The following is a 14,496-nucleotide window of genomic DNA, read 5'->3' on the forward strand; positions in this document are numbered from 1 at the left end:
CAGAACAAGCCTCCGTGCCAGCTCCTAGCCCGGGCACCTTGTCGGGCTGGGTGAGCTCTCCCCGAGCTGCCTGCCTCCCCGGCTGCTGGGGTGTGGGGCTGGCCCCGGCAAGACCTCCCTGCCGTCTGCGCGCCCGCAGCCCCGCGGCTTGCCTACGTCCCGCAGCCCATCAGCGCTGGCTCCAGCCTCTGGGTCTCTTCCCAACCCCCCCCCCCCCCCGCAGCTCCTTCCCCAGCCCGGTTGTTTATTCAGCTGCCGGGAGAGCGGCACGCGCCTGGCGCACGCACTTGCAACAACAAACCCGGGAGGGGCAGGGCTGGAGGGGAGAGGCGGGTGAATGAATGGGAGGCCGGGGGGGGGGGGGCTGTTTCGAGCGGAGGCGGGGCCGGGCCGGGGCCAGCGCGTGTGTGCGGGGCGCCCCGTGTGTTGTGGGGGTTTTCTCCCCTCCCCGCAACTCCCCCCGCGTTGAAAAGGCGGCCGCGCTCCCCCGCCCGCGGCCACTCACTGCAAAGCCGGGGAGCGTGGACGGCGCAAGGTGCAGAGCGTGTGAGGAGGGGGTGGGGGGACCCCGCAGGGGGAGTGGGTGTGTGTTGGGGGGGGGGAAGCGGAGGGGGAGAGGCCGGCAAAGCCCCGGCCGCCCCTTATAAGAGACACAATCCCCAGCCGCTGGCTTGCAAAAGGGGGCTTCGCGAGGGCAGGCCGCGCACACGCGAGCGCCACGAGCCTCCCGGCAGCCCGGCGCGCAGGGGGGGGCAGAGAGGGAGAAAGCGCCGCGCGCTCTCCGTCCCCCCGCGAGTCCGGCCGCCGCGCGCCCCGTCCCGCTCTCCCCTGGCGGCCAATGGCCAGCGCCGGCCCTGCCAAGATGGACAGCGGCGCCAGCCAGTTCCTGCAGCCCGCCTGCTTCTTCGCCGCCGCCCAGAGCGCGCCGCCGCCGCCGCCGCTCAGCCCGGCCGGCGGCCAGCCCTCGCCGGGCACCAAGGCGGCGGCGCCGAAGCCCCTCAAGCGGCAGCGCTCGTCCTCCCCGGAGCTGATGCGCTGCAAGAGGCGCCTCAACTTCAGCGGCTTCGGCTACAGCCTCCCGCAGCAGCAGCCGGCGGCCGTGGCGCGGCGGAACGAGCGCGAGAGGAACCGGGTGAAGCTGGTCAACCTGGGCTTCGCCACCCTCAGGGAGCACGTCCCCAACGGGGCGGCCAACAAGAAGATGAGCAAGGTGGAGACGCTGCGCTCGGCCGTCGAGTACATCCGAGCCCTGCAGCAGCTGCTGGACGAGCACGACGCCGTCAGCGCCGCCTTCCAGGCCGGGGTGCTGTCCCCCACCATCTCCCCCAGCTACTCCCACGACATGAACTCCATGGCGGGCTCCCCCGTCTCCTCCTATTCCTCCGACGAAGGCTCCTACGACCCGCTGAGCCCCGAAGAGCAGGAGCTCCTGGACTTCACCAACTGGTTCTGAGCTCTGGCTGCAGCAGGTGGGTCTGGCTTCGGCGGGAGCCCTTCTCGGGGCGCTCCCCAGCAGCCGGGGGATCCCCAGCCTGGGGGCGGCATGGGGGAGGGGGGGGGCTGTGCAGCCCCGGGAAGGGCTCGGTGAACACTGATGAAGCTGCAGATGAGCAGAATTCCCCCCGCCTAGATCTTGCAGCTGTACCTAAGAGCTACCTTGACGCTGACTCTCTCTCTCTCTCTCTCGTTTGTTCCAGGAGTGTTGCAAAAACAAAACACAAAACGCATTTCCCCCCCCGCGGAAGGGAAAATACATAGCACACGAGGAGTTTGTACCGCCTCTCCAGGAACACTGAAGCGCTCACTGCCTTCGCACTCCGGTCAGTTTCACAAGACCAAGATGGATTTGAAAGCTGCGGGGAGCACGGCATGATGAAGCGTGTGTCCTCAAAACCAAGTGTCATCCTATCCCTCTAGGGAAGAGCACTGCCTAGCCTCAACGTAGAGAGGGGCTCTTCCCCACCTCGTACAGTTTTAGCCCTTAAAGACTGGTGTTCATTGCGCTACGGCCACAATTAGTTTCCTAATGTTTGTGGAGATTTTGAAATTTAAACTCTGCTGTACTCAAAGAACCCTCTAAAGTCACCCCTCCCCCCATCACTGACTTTTTTCTACCATTTTCATCACTGAATGCTTCCAATCCTTTTTTTGTGAATTTTTTTTATTATAAGAAAATCTATTTGTATCTATCCTAACCAGTTTGGGGATATATTAAGCTATTTTTGTACATAAGAGAAATTTATAGAGGTTTTTTGTACAGATGGTTTAAAATGTGTATATCTTGAGACTTTTTTTAAAAACAAACAAACAAACATGTAATGCTTATTACCTCCTGATATTTAGACATGTAGTCAATATTACCTTTACCTTACAACTGCCATTTTTTGTATGTGGTTTTGTAAAGGACTTGGAATTCCTCCAGATGTACTTTAGCACCAACGTGTCTTACTTTATAGAAACTTTGTTAATGTATTAATAATGTTATTAAACAATGTTCAAAGTGAACAAAGTTTATGCAGCTATTGTCCAAACCCAAAAATGGTAGACCTTTGTTTTTATAGGCTGCCTTTTGAAAAAGGAAAAAAAAAAGGAAAAAAGCCCTTATACCACTGCCTTTTCTTACTGTTTTATTACAAACTTACAAAAGTCCTGTATAACCATGTTTTATACAAGCTAGTTTCGTAATAAAACCTTTTTTTTTTAAATTCAAGTGATCAGCTGCCTATTGCATGTAATTTTACTTCTGCCATTGATAACTATGATTGTAAAGAGAAAAATGTTCAGTGATAACATGCCAGACATAAGTTACATATAGAGTATTTGTATGTATGCTGGATGTAACATATATATGCAAAGATACAGAAGTATTACAATTGTTTTCTTGCCCTTCTATGTTGCAAATGTGTATCTAAACCAAGAGACTCGGGGGTGATTAATGGCTTCATTATCCCTCGTGAAATCACTGCACATTAAAGAATTTCCTAAATGAATGAACCCTAAAAAAAGAGGGCGCTCCATCCCACATTTTCACTGACCTGACTATCCTCTCACCGCCTCCAACGAAACGGTAGAAGAAAATAGGAGGAAACGTATAGTTAGAGCCACCGAAATAGACAGGCTACCTTTTTTTGCCTTTTATATATTTATTTTAGACAAGCAAGAAATACAATCATTGGGGGAAAGGGGGATTGTGGGGACGGGGGCGGGAATAAAAAAAAAAACACAAAAAAACAAAGTAGTAGAAATGACACTGATCTTCCTAAACTTGTTATTTTATCCAAATAGCGTGATCTGAGTGTAAAAGTACCCAATTACCAAGATTCAAAAAGATTTTTTTTTTTTTTGGCTAGCCTGCTTGTTGTCAGTTAGCAAGGACGTGACCAGAATGCGCTTTCCTCTTTTTTCTCCTCCTGCATTACTTGCAAATTCAGTTTGCGTGCATCAAGCCAAGCGGAAAGCAAAGCGCAAAATGCATCTTTTTAAAAAAAAAAAAAAAACAAAACAAAAAACCATCACACCACAACCAACAAAGAACTAAGATAGCCAGCATGCCTTACAGAATTAAAAATCTAGCTTGATTTTTTACAGCTTTCCTATTTATTTGCACGGGGCTAATTAAAAAAACCTTAAAAAGAATAATTCATTGACTACACTGGAATTTAATGTATTTTTTTCCATTTTTGCATTGCTTTAAACATGCATTTCTATACATTCATTTCACCCTCGCCCCCCTCAAAATTATTAATGTTATTTAAGAGTGGGGGGAGGGAGGGAAGAGACTTACTAAATCCCGCATGACCTCTGTACAAGCATTCGTTGTTTTAACCCATCCTAGAACTAATGTTTAATTATGAAAATAATAACCGTTATAAATGTCTCCATCCATTCTCTCGCTAAAGACACCTCCGCTTTTTATTTACCCACTTTTGCAAGTGTGTAGATAAGGTATGCAAAGAAAGTGTAGCGAGTAATTTATGGCTATGAATATAACATTAGGATAATGTTTCATTCTGTTACAAAGGCGAAATTTCTCTTCCTTGTGTAGACAGGTGTTCTTTTTTGCTCACTTCTGAATAGTAAATATCCAGACTCATTAAACTAAAGGCAAAGTTACGCTATTATTTGCTACAGTGTATGAGGCAGACTCAGAAATTCATCCCTCTTCCCACTCCCGCCCCCTGGCCTGGAAAAAAAAAAAAAAGAAAGAAAGAAAGAGCGAGAAAGAAAAAAAAAAAAAAAGAGACACACAAACACACAATTTTACTGAAGATAGGAAAGGCCAAAGTAGGATTGGGGTAAATCTCATTACATCTGCTCTAATCGCTTAGCAACACAAAGCCTGTTCTTGTATGAGGAGGGAGAGCCATTCACTGCACCCTGACAAGCAGTATTCAGTTAGCTTTAGTAAACTCCATAAATCAGGGGCTTCTATTGGTCGCAGTATAAGTTTTAAAGCTACAAAGGGCTATCAGAAAAATACAAAATGCAGATGGAGATTGCTGGGTCTTTGTTTTTAAGGCTAGAAAGTGAGTTAACAACAAATTCATCTCACCCAAGTGTTTGATCTCGTTCCTCGGCGTAGCTAACTCCGAGTGTGCCGAAAAAGCGAAACATTTGTTGTAGCCGGCTGATAGGGGTGAAGTGCAGAGGACTGAACAAGAGCCCTATGCCTGGCTCGGCAAATTTAGATACTGCTTTAGGCCAGGGTTGAATATCTTCCTACGATGGTTCAAATTAGGACCTGTAACCCTCCTGGAGTAACGGCCTTCCCCCCACCCTTCATACCTGACTGTTCAAAACAAACCATAGGACTTCTATTGCCGGAGCAAAGGTCAAACCTGGAGGATCATAACTTTTAAACTTTGGGTTCCCCCGAAAAGCCCCATCCTTCTTCCATTGAGTTCATTGGGAATCTGGATCGTCCCTTTTGAAGATCTACAGCTGGTCCTATCCTTCATTCCCTGGGCACTCAACATTTCCACTGCCGACAATGGGAATTTTGGGTATAGACAAGGAACGCAGGACTGGTCCAATCTTTTTTAGTTGCTGGTAGGCTCACTTCATCCTGTACGCATGGTATTGCTGTACCCTTCATTTGCACTTCTCACTTAATTTGAGAAGCGATTCTGGCTATTCATTTTCAGTCTATTCGCTGTATGTCGTAAGGTATTCAACGTATATCACAGCAAGGTATATCATAAGGTAAAAGCAATGGCAGAGAAGTCCTCTACCTGGTAGTATTAACTCTAAGATTAATCACATATTCACGTGGACCCATGATCTGAGACAAACTACAAATGAGTGGAAATCTTCTGCAATACTTTTGTGCTCAGGGCTATGTAATGGAAGCCCCATTTCCCTTTCTCGATGGCCGTTTTCCTGCCTTGCAAACTTTAGCAACAACTTTAGCAATGATATGCTCCACCAGGATCCAAGTGCTAAAAAGGGAAGACCACTCAGCATCTCTTTCTCGGTGCGTCCTTTTTGAAACGTTTCTATTACTTTTCACAGTAATCACCCTTTCAAGGTACCTCGTTAACCTCCATCCCCTGCATTTATACCCCACAGGAGCAGATTCCCAGGAGAATGGGGGTGGAGAGGAAGACGGCTTTCCTCCTGATGCAGGTTTAAGTTATATTCTGTCTTTTGTACGCAAGAGTAGATTGATACAAAAGAGGTTTTGTGGGTTAATGGCAGGAAGCGAGTTGTGTTACCGAGCCCAGAGAGTGGGGAGCGCGTGTCAGGCTTAATGATTTATTCAAGCTATATACCATCCCGGCCGGTTCCCAGCGCTGATTGGCTGCAGGCATGCGCCCCCTGTCAGCTGCGCACGCCTTCGCCTCAGACCGCACAAGCCCTGCCGTTAAGACAACAGCAGTTTGAGGGTCGCTCAGTTACCCGATTATTAAAAAAAAAAGGGGGGGGGCGCAGTGTGGAGTAAAGGGTTTTGCAGAATGAAAAAAAAAAAAAAAAAAAAAAAAAAGCTGGGATCGTAAACACCCCGGCAAGTTTGCAGAGCCTTCTCCGCTGACCCTGTCGCCGCTGTTATCCATCAGAAGCGGGACGCTCAGCCCCGCAGAGAGCGTCTACACTAAGCTGCTACCCTCACAGAGAAGGTTTCGGAGTAGCCGCCGTGTTGGCCCGTATCCGCAAAAAGGAAAAGGAGTCTCCCAGGTGCCACAAGTCCTCCTTTTCTCCCTCCCTCCCCCCCATAAATAAGCAACTTGAAAGTGGTGGGAAGGTTCCTGCGGATTCTGCCTGGGCTTTTATGGTTGATTTCTTTTCTTCTGGGGAAGGGGTGGGGGGGGGAAGGAAAGTTCAAGGGGACAGAAAAGAAACTCCACCTGCCAAACGCAAAAAATCACGCCGGGGACACCCTTCCTCCACCCTGTGGGCTGCGCCGGAGGGATGAGCGGTAGGCGGCGGTGATTAGTACGCCGGGTACTCAGGGCTTCGTTTGCCTTGACATGCAGCGGATGGTTTCTTGGTCCCGCCTCTCCCCTTTGTATCTTTAAACGTGAAGGGTCCATTTACTAGTTCTAATTCCCCAAGCACATCTAAGATCACACAGTTCCAGCGACTTCTTTCTGGAGCAATTAACAAGCCTGCTTTTACTACGTTAGCCAGTACAAATCCGGCTACAAAAGGCAAATGGTAAGTAAGCAGAGTAGCATGCCTTTTATTTTCAAGAGAGGTGGGTTTTTTTTTTCCCTTTGCCCCCAGACAGTGTATTTGCGGCCACTTTCCAGCAGCCTATCCGTAATCCCATGCAGGAGATTGCAAACAGAGGTCACCCCATCGTTTCTATGCGCCTGAAGATTAATTTCTCTATGTACAACTCAACGGGCATAGTTATCTCTTCAACAGGGAAAACAGTTTGGCTCCATTGTCCGGTTGCCAGCACCGTCTTTTGAGAAAGGGAGCCTGGCTAGGCTTCTGACCAAACTCAAAGGTTAGTTAAAACACAAAACACAGCTGAAAATCTTCATGAATAATGCTGCTCCCCTGAGCTCAAAGCAGTGCAAGCGCACATTTCAATGCCAGAGCATTTTGTTATGCTGCTCGCCCAAGTCAGAATTTCACAGAAAAGGCAAAGAAAAGCGTCAACAATTAGGGGTCGCCTGTCAGAAAACATTAACGCCTTCCTCTCCCAGCCTGTCAAGCGTGCTGAAAATAAAAAACCGCCATAGCGAATCGCATCTCTACCCTGAGCAGCACTGGGGGGAGAAAGGAGGAGGTGGTGAGGGTTTTTTTTTTTGTTTTTGATAAGACTTGATAGATGCACAATTCTACTCAGCTCCAGAGAATAGTCCATCTCTGGAGAAAACATAGGGATCTACATTGAAATACCCTCTTATTATGTTTCTTTTGTACTCTCTCTTTCACACAGATAAATTTACATTTTTCATAAGCACCAGTATTTCCTACTTTCAAGCTTGTCCTTCCTTGAGTTACTCCTTCAAAGTTCAAGTGACACCCTCAGAGAACTTGCAACCCAGAATGGTGCCAGATTTCAGAATACCTTCTCCTACTTCTTGAAGCCTAAACAGCATAACCCACTATCTCCCTAGCTTTTATTTGTAAATACATTCCTATTAGTCAGTTTTCCAGTCTATGGACTGACTGATAAAGGCCATAGAAGTAGCGGTTAGGGTCAAATCCTCAGCTAGCATAAATTGGTGTAACATTGAAGTCATCTGAGCTATTCCAATTTACAGCAGCCAAGGATTTGATCCTGTAGATTTTTAGCCCTCAAAAGCTACTGCAGAAAATGTACTCCCCACCACCGCAAATATAGATGCCCATGTTTGTCTAAATAGTGGAGTATCCCATTACAATGGCATTCCACCTTTAACATTCAGCCAGACTCTTCACAATAACAGAAACCTAGACAATGATTTTACTGGTCAAGACATTGGTTTTTCCAAGCCTGTAAACCACGGGAGTCCTGTCTGATGCATGATCAAAACAATGCTTGGATCCGATTCTTACAGTGAATTTAGCTTGTTTAAAAAAAAAAAAAACCCACGCTAGTATTCTACAGCAATGGTCCCAGACACTACATCCTGCAATTGTCATACCCTAGGTTCGTGGAGAATACTGTAGTATTTTCATAAGGTTTGGGAACATGAAATTATGGCAAAGTATCAACTAATGGAAGGAGCTGCCATTTCTCCCAATTGTGACACAATGTTCTAGCTGGCTCATACCAGAACACAGCTCAGACAACATTAAAAACACGTTAAATTAGACTGTGCCTTTAAGAGATGGGCTGGGGGCAGTATGGATTCATGCTGCCCCAGGAGGACCTCTGGAAAGTGTTGTGTCTTCAGAGAGGCATGGTCCCTCCCTGAGCACCTTGTTGCACCCCAGGAGTATGCAGCCCACTCCTCCAGCACAGAGACAGCAGCAAAGTCATGACTCCCTACCTCTTTGGGGCAATATGTGTCCCCCAGTATTAGTACACAAAGGGAGCAGTTCCTTTGCTCCCCAGAGCACAGGGATTGTGATTGCCTCTGGACCTTGTACAAGGCCTGGGCTCGGGGAAGGCTCTTTGTGCCTTTTGGATCCTTCTCCTATGTAGCCATGGAAGGACTAATCACTGTCCAGACCAAAGTTCATAGGATAGATGCTTCTCTGCACCTATGCTGATAGAAGAAAACAAAATCAGATGGCAATGTAATGGAGACTTAGGAAAGGTGGTCGTGTAGCCAAGACACTGGACTAGGATCCAGGAGACCTGAATTCTTTGCCAATCTCTTCCAACTCCCTGCCACAATCTCTGTGTGCTTTAGTTCCCCAGCTGTAAAATGGAGATAATACTACTTCCTGACCTCACAGAGATGTGGTGATAAGATGGCGCTGGAGAATATATAAATAGTAGCTAGTGAGGGAGACAGAGGGCCTTTACAGCAGATAGTCTCTCTGCTTTTGCAAATTTTCTGGTCATGAAAGGAAGTCCAAACTGCAGTTCAGCATGCCTCAAGCAGCATTAAATCCCATTCTGCATTTCTACACACTCTCCTCAGAGTGAGAATCATGCACAGATTTTCAAAAGGGCTCAGCTCCCACTGTGGCACCAAATTTGGCCATAATAAGTGGAAGCTGCTGGGAGCTGAGCCCTTTCGAAAATCTGGTCCTGGTTGTGGGTGCCAAGAACTTTAACACATAGCCCAATGGGCCATATTCTTCAGTCCCCACTTAACCCCCTTTCAAGCAAACTAGGCAGGTGGTGGGTGTGATATGGTGGCTCCTGCTCTGACAAATTAATACCAAAAAGTCATTTCACTTCTTTGTTTATTTTATAAACTGCAAATGTCAAGTTTCCAATAGCACCAGAGGAAGAGAGATAAAGATCATTGAGGGTGCTTATATCTCCTTGACTGGCTTAGACCAATCTTTTGTGAAACGTAAAGAAGAGAAAGTGGCCATGTATATAAAGTTGACTTCCCTTTAAAATCGTACCCCAAATTAATTTAGTCCCTAATACACATAAGCTTTTTAAAGAGAGATTCCTACTAAGCCACCTTTGGGATGGCCTTCTAGTCTATTTCTTCCCTCTCTCCTCCCCCCTCAACCCACACTTCCCCCCCCCCCTGCAGTTGACTGGAGCTGTGAGCAGTTTTAATTTGCACTGGCTGCACAGGGAGAGCTATATTACCCTAGAGCAGGAAAAGGAAAAGCCCCATATTGGTAAAGTGTGAAATGCTGTTTTGATTGAAATGGGAAACCATTTTGATGGGATTATCCTGTGACAATGTAGATTAAAACCCTGCCATATGGCCTAGATAGGCTTGCTCTTACTTTCAGGTAACAATACTTTGCTAATTAAGTAGTGATGACATTTCTAAATGAAAAAATAAAGCCACCTGTATGTGAAATAAAGGCTGCCAAGGAAGAGAAGACATTCAATGGCACTAACAACACTGGAAATCAACCCCTCTTTATCTTTGTGGTTTGTTTTCAATAGAAGATAACAAATTAAACAAATTCTATCAAGAAAACAATAATTCACGTGTGCTCTTTTAGAAATTAATTTAGTGCTCCAGCAAGGTGACAGTATGGGAAAGCCAAGTGCAGCAATTGAGCCTGATTCCCAGCCAGAAACCCAGGCTCGGACTGAGGAGCAAGATCTTTTCAATGGAACTTCGGCACGCAAGTTCCTATCTTTACAACACTGTACTGCCACGCTAGTTTTCCGGTCTGGGTGAGCAATGGCCAGAGCCATTTTAGGCAGAAAGGCTCTTAACTCACATGTGAGTCTCCAGCTCCCTGCCTCCCTCCCTTTCGGCCCACACTGTTTGTTTGCCCCCTACATTTTGCCCAAATGGTGGCTGCTCTGGCTGGGCAGTCAGCCTCTGTCTGATGCTAAAGCGGACTATCAGCTGTTCTCATACCCACACCATGGAGAGCATGTGCCCATCTACCTATTTTCCTTTCCCCTACCTGCCCCTGCATCTGCCCTGTCAGACACCACTCTACTTCTCCCTGCCTCTCAAACCTCATTCACCAGCTCAACATGGTGGCTTGCAGCATCGTGCAGCTACAGCACACGTGCACACACACACTGTCGTAGATTCAAATACTGGAAACATTCATTGGTGCAAAATTCAACAGTTTATTGAGACAGTGGTTGAAGGAAAAGTTTGGTTAGTATTCACACGTTATATGAGGTAGACATGGACATTGCAATGCCCTGTAACACACATTCCTACAGGAAAAGAGCTTTTCCTTAGGATAGCAAAGCTCTTAATGGCTTTTCACAGGCTTACAAAGAGAAAGACATGGATGCTTCAAATAATCACTGCAGAGCCCTATCTATTTTTCTCTGCACTTTTTGACAGCTCTGTAGAGGAGATGAAGCAGAATCTAACACTGAGAAATAGCTCTATTTTAGTACAGATATTACAGGGATTAATGACAAGGTCCTTCCTTCTATGCAACTCCCTTCTATGGTCCTGCGGGGACCATCTTGGTGAACAAGTTCACAGCATACCTCAATGGTCTGCCCTTTGCCTTTTTGAACAAGTCCATTCTCTATCTCCTAGACTCCTGCCTCAGTGTAATGTCATTGAGAGTCAGGACAGTCCAAAAGGGAGGTAGAGATGATTACTATCCAGCTCACCCCCACATGCCTCCTGCTAACACTTCTGACACCACAGAAGCAAAAATGCAAACCCAAACCAGGGACATAATTCCCATCCCACCAGCCTCCAACGCACAACTGCAAACCCAAACAGCATGTGCTGTACAGACAAAAATCCCAATCTTCTCTTGCACATGCCACTTACCATCTCTGAGGCTCCCCCAGCCTGGGAGGACTCCCAGGGAGGGAAAGTTTGAAATGCATATTTAGACATGTGATCAGAGCCTCTTTGCTATATGGACAATATCTGCTTGGGGTTTCTTTTCTTGTTCCCATAGCCACGTGGCACCTGTATCAGCCAGACCCCCAAGGAGAAGGCCTTTTCCAACAGCTAAGCGGCTGGCTAACCCAAGGAAATAAAAATGGAAAACTTGTGATGAAATGTTTGCTGACCTCATTGCAGGGTCCCAAAGAAAAACAAACAGTGGAAAGATGGAGGCAGTACCTGAGGATGGAGGGGGAAAAAAAAAAAAAAAAAGAAATAGAGCTCTCCAGAGAGAGGCTCAGAGTGACCAAAGACAGCATCACAGTGACCAGGGACAGCATTGCCATGGCAGAAGACAGTATTGAAAAAGACAGAGAGATGCTGAGGCAACTCCTGGAGATAATACAGAGCCAGGATGCTCTGCTGCAGCACATGCTGTGGTTAGGGCAGCAGGCAATGCGGTGCTGTAAACCAGGACCCCGCTGTGTTGTGCGGCCCCTGGATAATACTGGGCACTGTGAACATTAGCAGCTCCAACCCACCACAGTGCTCCCAGAGGCCATTCCCTTCACAAACCCAAACTCAGGGCAGTGAGAACAGTTGCACCTGGAAGTCCAGCTCTTTTGAGACATCTAATGCTCCATATAATTCAAGCCTCACCACTCAATGTCAGAAGGCCCAATAATAATAAGAGGAAGAGCAAAGCACACACTCACCTGTGACTTGAGTTCCAGCCCCCCTCTCTTTTGTTGTATTCTGTTCTCCACTATACTGTGCCACTTGAATTTGTCTCTCACTAGTTAGAGGTTTATTTCTGTATTTCTTTGCTATATATTACAGGCTGGAGACTCTCTTTATTCCAGTATGTCACAGTAAATCATAATTCTAAGTTAATATTAGGCACCCAACACTGTTTCTCAGAACAGTGGCCCAATCCAGCAGCCTTCAATTAAAACAGGATTTATACCATTTCATACTGCTCCATGTACACAATGGAGTAAAATGAAAGAGAACCCCATCAGTATCATGAGCAGGGCATAGACCGCCCCACCAAGTGGTTGGAGTAGGAGTCAGGCATCATTGACTGGAGTCAAGGGCTGGAGCCAGCATCAGAGCCAGAGTCAGGAGCAAGCAAGGAAGCAGTCACTGGAACAGGACAGGAATAAGGCTGGGAACAGAGCAGGTACAGAGTTGATCACAGCTGCAGTCATAAGTGTTAAGCAGCCAGCAACCTGCTGAGCTTAAAAACACCCATCAGCTGTCTCCCTTCAGCCAGTCAGGCAGGCTGGCCAATCAGGTGATCCTACAGCAACCCACCTGAGCTCATCAATCTGCCTGTATGCTGGCCTGGCTAGTCTTCAATAGGTGAAGGAGTTCACTCTTGACAATGAGAACCATACCTCTCAAATGTCCCTCATGTCACTTCTGGTAATCCCCAAATTCCCTCTGTCCCTCCTCACTTTTATGGTTGGAAGTCATTTAAAAAGAAACAAAGAGCCATGAAGCTGAGGTTATAAAGAGAATTCTGTACACGGAGGGAATGAATCCCACAGTATTTTATATTTCCTTCCTCAAGAATGTACCCCACACCTTCCTTTTGGGTCTTGGTCATACAGTGCATCTCACATTAGGGTCGGGGCAGGTTGAGAGTTATGCTCAGAACCATCTTCTCATAGCAGTGGGCCCAATCCAGCACCCTTCCATTAAAACAGGACTTACGCCACTCCACCTACACAATAGAGAAATATGAAGGAGAACCCCTGACATCAGTATCACGACAAAGGCATTGATGGTCATGCCTAGTGGTTGGAGCAGAAGTCAGGTGCCAGGAACTGGAGTCAAGGATTGGAGCCAGGCCAAGTATACAGCTGCATATCTATCTGTCCAGGTACTTATACAATTGTCATTGCCACAATATCTGAGCATCTATCTGGGATGAGAGGGGCTAAGGGAGGCAGTGAAAGAGGCCCATTGGTGATAAGAGTGGTCAACTCTTCCTGCATTCAACAGATACCAAGCCAATAAGTAAGATGGCTGTAAATGCTGACAGCTGCTCATCCCAGCCGTACATAAAGTGTCACCTACAAAAAGAAATGAGCATGGGGTGGATTTGCAGCGATGTGCCTCTATCGTAGGTTGCAATAGGAAATGTTGTGTCTGAAAGGCAAAACATGGACAAAGAAAGAGGGGGGAGATTCCAGGCTGTCATACCACAATCTGTGGAGCAGAACTGCACCATGCAGGCACATGCTGCTGAAGCACCAAACGGCCACTGACAGTGAAATGGGAGCATATGGGAAAAGCAGTACTGGGCAGACACCTCTGCCCCATGACTGCATGAGCTAACGACAGATCACATGTGGTGCCATCAGCTCTGAAATGGCCCCATGCCCACATATAACAGATCAGAGTAACAGATCTCTCTGCAGGGTCCTTCTTCCTATGCACATACATACACCAGCAACCAAGCTCTACAGTAAAGATGGGCAAAGAGTGGGGAAAATTATTCATGCACAACACAGTGAGTTAGGAACCAAATTTCAATGTGCCATGTTCACATACCCTTTTCTCATTTTGTGGATGGGTCTTTTGTACTTATATTTGTGCACAAATCAAAACTCCTTTTGTGACCAATTTAAATTAGTTGCAGGTCGAAGTAGTAGCCCCCACACCCTGCAGTTTCTTTGCTGAAGAATGGCAGGTTTTGCCTCAGCTGACATGCCAGGCTGGGATGATACACACGTATCTATGGCTGCGGCCTATGTTAGAATTGCCTGCATGAGGCCCAACCCCACGCCATTTGGGCAGACCACTTCCGCTTACCATGGCTATGTCTCGTTCGCTGTGTGCGAAATGGCTGGGGATCCGTACAAGCTGTTGTAAATAGAACAATGTTTAATTAGCACAACAGTAGGACAGACTTGTTGAAATGTTCCCCAGACTGCAGGTAAGTGTCCTGACAAGGAGGCTATTATGGGAATCTTAATGAATCCTTCCTAAGTAGGCCTGCTCAGGTACGCATAGGCTGCAATTGCTAATTTTGTTTGTGAAAATTATGTTGGTGAACGGTGCTGAGTGACAACAAACTGGAGACCAGTAAATTGAATAAATGTGAAATGTTGCAAACCGTCCAGAATTCGTTGCT

The 14,496-nt window shown here is 47.0% G+C and overlaps 1 protein-coding gene across 1 annotated transcript; it reads left to right on the top strand.

Moving 5' to 3' along the window:
- The first annotated feature begins 626 nt into the window (after positions 1 to 626).
- Positions 627 to 2,714, top strand: ASCL1 (achaete-scute family bHLH transcription factor 1). The gene is made up of 2 exons (XM_038368432.2): positions 627 to 1,469; positions 1,698 to 2,714. The coding sequence occupies exon 1, from the start codon at positions 839 to 841 to the stop codon at positions 1,451 to 1,453; it is 615 nt and encodes a 204-aa protein (XP_038224360.1). The 5' UTR covers positions 627 to 838; the 3' UTR covers positions 1,454 to 1,469; positions 1,698 to 2,714.
- The last annotated feature ends 11,782 nt before the right edge of the window (positions 2,715 to 14,496 follow it).

The sequence above is a fragment of the Dermochelys coriacea genome, chromosome 1, assembly GCF_009764565.3.
Source record: "Dermochelys coriacea isolate rDerCor1 chromosome 1, rDerCor1.pri.v4, whole genome shotgun sequence".
Classification (NCBI taxonomy): domain Eukaryota; kingdom Metazoa; phylum Chordata; order Testudines; family Dermochelyidae; genus Dermochelys; species Dermochelys coriacea.